Raw genomic sequence first — 3,848 nt, 5'->3', positions numbered from 1 at the left:
CAGTTATTCTAGCTTTATGTAAATCGTTAATTTGACTAACACCATACTCAAGTGCTATAAGATTAGTGTGTGCTTATTCTAACTGAAATTGTTACACACTGTATCATATTATCTCACATAGGCAAATTTCAACAATATGATGATCAATATTAATTGAAAAATGTGTTTGCATGTCATTATATTTGTGAGCACTTGCTCTCAACAACAAAAACAAATTCACAGGATTTCCCTATGTTGAGTTTAATTTGTTTATCTACCAACAGATGTTGATACTAATGTCACAAGACCTATGTGGACTCTTTTTTTCAAATATGATATTACATCTTTGTTATTACAAATGTTCCTTAACTGTGCTCAAAATTAAATCATTCAGTTATTTCTAAAGGTGACTGAAGTACAGTAGATTAAAATATATTAAAACATAAGCTATTAATTCAATTCTTACCTTAATATGAGTATATACAGTGGATTAAAATATATTAAAACATAAGCTATTAATTCAATTCTTACATTAATATGAGTATATACTTATTGTCTTTTTTCGATATAAAATTTTCTTTGATTTGAATTTCCATTCTTTCTAGCTATTTACTATACTTTTACTTTAAAAAACTACCTTTATAGTTCCCTTTTGTATGGTCAAACCGAGGCAGGTTCTGAAGAGTAGTTCCTAGTTTGTTAATTTTCCAACTATCTGCAGTAGTACTAACATCCTTAAACTTGCAAGTATTTCCTTGGTCAAAGTCACATTCATGAATTTCTGGGAATGAAAACAATTTCACATTCCTCAAATGATTTTTGGAAATAAAGAAAGTAGCAATTATGATTACAAATATACAATTTATAAAAGAAAAAGAAAATTACTTAAATAAGCATGTAATTAAAGTAAGTAAATTTAAAACTAGATCTATCAACACTCTAGAAATGCTTAATGAGTATTAAGATAACACAAAACATAACTAGACTAAACACTTCATCATTAAATATATACATTAGTACACAGGCATACATATTTGCACAATATAGTTTAATATTTCATGTTTATTTATATACCATTCATCTAACTTATACTGCAGTACGCAAGCATACTACATGTTTTCTATCCCATTATTCAACATAACATTTTCATGCACACAAGCATATTTAGTTTTAACTATATAATGGTGATCAAGGAAAGAGCTAAGTTCTTTTCCTCCTGGTTGTCTATAATACTGGGTTATTCACCAAGAGTATCATGTACACTTTCTATTGGAAAAGATTTATGTAAAGTTTAAGATACTATTTAAAAGTAGACAGTGGTCTTACATTGGTATTCCCTTACATAAAATAACTATATAAATAATCAAATCACAGATGCTTCAACTATGAACAGAGTATATAAACAGACTTTTCATTAAGAACTAATAATATTTAATTTTAATAAAGATAATTTTTTAACTTTATTTCATGTATTGTTAACCAAGTTGGATGTGCTGTGGGTTAATGATGAAAAAACTGCTTATGACAAAATCAATTATATTTTTGAAGATACTAAGATCAGTAAGCTCAAAATACTTCTTAATAATCATTCATTTACTTTATTATAGTGAATGTATTTGTAGCACCCTCTTTGTGTGTCATTTTGCACATAATTCTTTATAAATACATTTCCCACTGTTGCATTACAATTGCCAAATTTTTTTAAGAGACAAAGGGTACTGAAATTAGCAAAATTGTTTTAAACCATGGTAGATCATAAAGTACATGAAAAACAATTAAAAAAATAGCATTTAACTAAAAATGGCTAGCTTCAGAATTCTGTATAAGTCAACAAGAGTTAATAGGGTTTGTAGAAAAATTCTGTAAAGATAAGGAAGGTAACACCATCATTTGCAAAAAGGGGCAATTTCCCTCCAAACCTTGGCCTGCTTCCCAAGACTTTGCAGAATATAATGTGATCACACATAAGATGATTAGTTTTTTTTCAAAATCAAATAAAGGAAGTACAGTAAAGAGAATGTTCCATGTGCTGACAAAGCTTTCCCCACCCCTTCCCCCATATTTTTATGAAATGATGCCATTGAATGGAAAAAATGGACACAGAATACTATAATGCTAAATGAAAGGCAATAGGGCTATGGTGATGTTCTGTAAACCTAATGGTTGACAAGACTTGTTTCAGGATTCTGGTTAACTGGAGGAAAATTGACAAGTCTAAATTCAGTATACTGAAAAAGAGGTTGCAAGCACTGGTACAAAACTCTATTGAATTGAGTACTAGGTGACAATCCCAGGGGTTGTATCAACAGGTATTGATACCTTATTAGGAAGCTGGCTACCTCACAGGAGATAGAAGAGAATTCCTTTACTGATGTTATCGGTGGTCTATTATCATATTCATTCCTTATATTTTGCTTTTTTTTTAGCTACACCATATGATACTTTGTTTAAAGATTTAATTTAACTAAGAATGAAGTGACAGGAAATGATTCTGTTTAACTTCAGAAAGAGTGAGAGAGCTACATAAAGAATACTGTTTAACAAATGGAAAAGTAAGAGGACTAAATACAGAATTCTGTATAACAGGAAGAAAATGTGACAAAGAAAAATATGATTTAAAATTATTGGTAAAAGAAATACAGATCTTCAAACACACAATAAAACAAGAAATATGTATGATAATAACAATAATAGTCTAACTTTATATCTTTTGGCAGTTAAGAATGAAAACTTTTTCCTTTAAAAGGCCAGGGTACAAATCACCATAAAGGTAATATTAACAGCATACAAGTCATCAGAGGTGGAAAGCCCCTATAATTTCACATATAATTACATGTATAGCATGCCTTATAATTCAATCACTAAAATAACCACAAGTAATCAAAAGAAGTACATCAACTGTGATAACCATCATTCCATCTCATAGGACAGTATTCACCTTGTGTATATTCTATAGGATTGCCCCTAAAATACATGTTATAAACAATACTTGTTACAGAACGACAATCATACCTGGTGAAGTTGTAGTCACAATTTTGGATGCAGTTACCACAGCTGTAATATAAACAATATGAATGGTTACTCAACACAGAAAAGCTGCATACAGTATTAACAGTATGCAATTTAAGTTAAATAATTCATGTATATGTGTCAAGAATAATAGTATTAATAATCCAAAAGCTACTTAAAAATACCCCACACTGTAATGCTATGTTTATGTATTCATCATATAGTGTTTATAAAGAAAATATTTTTAATAATAAAACATGTCTGTAATTTATGCTCTAATACTAATATGGCATAGGTATCTAATAATACTAGAACAATGTATTATATACTACAGGTGAAAGCACATTTTAGGAAATACTTAAAATGGCATTAAAACCATTAAAAACAATTAAACTTACTAGTGTGGTATATAAACATACCATGTGTTTCCACATTCTTGTATTAATACAGAAATGTTTCTAAATCTATTTATGCAGATGTGTGAAATCTTCACATAACACTTTGGTAAAAAAGGCCATTAAATTCCTTTTGCTTTGTGTTATTCACCTAGAGTAGCACTTTTTGTCTTCCCGTGAGAAAGCCGGCTGCACGGCCACCCATAATATATGAAATTAGACAGTTATCTTTTCTACTGGATGTCAGGTGGCCTCTCTGATGTTTAATTGGGAATAAACAATCACATGGGTAGCACTAGTTCCTCTGCGTAAGTCTGATGTTAAAAATTTAAGTAGGTAATGTGAGATGTATTCAGTCTAAATCACCAGAGTTAGTAATGTCTGTGGGCTGAGCTTATATTGAACATCTTCAAAACTAACTCTCTAGCAGAGGCAACTGTCTGTTGTGGCAGATAAAATACATAT

At 29.9% G+C, this 3,848-nt stretch overlaps 1 protein-coding gene across 1 annotated transcript in view; it reads right to left on the bottom strand.

Annotated features, from left to right (window-relative positions):
- Positions 1-603: 603 nt before the first annotated feature.
- LOC106472570 (MAM and LDL-receptor class A domain-containing protein 1-like) overlaps positions 604-3,848 on the bottom strand; it is a gene marked incomplete at its 3' end in the record, with an annotated part of 61,894 nt that continues 58,649 nt past the window's right edge. Inside the window, exons 15-16 of the mRNA XM_022401133.1 lie at positions 2,992-3,033; positions 604-760 (exon numbers count right to left, since the gene is read on the bottom strand). Coding sequence (XP_022256841.1) covers positions 604-760; positions 2,992-3,033 — 199 coding nt within the window. The remainder of the gene's footprint in view (positions 761-2,991; positions 3,034-3,848) is intronic.

Source organism: Limulus polyphemus, unplaced genomic scaffold (genome assembly GCF_000517525.1).
Source record: "Limulus polyphemus unplaced genomic scaffold, Limulus_polyphemus-2.1.2 Scaffold5426, whole genome shotgun sequence".
Classification (NCBI taxonomy): Eukaryota; Metazoa; Arthropoda; class Merostomata; order Xiphosura; family Limulidae; genus Limulus; species Limulus polyphemus.
Note: the sequence above shows the minus strand (reverse complement) of the source record. Positions and strands in the feature narration are given on the sequence as shown.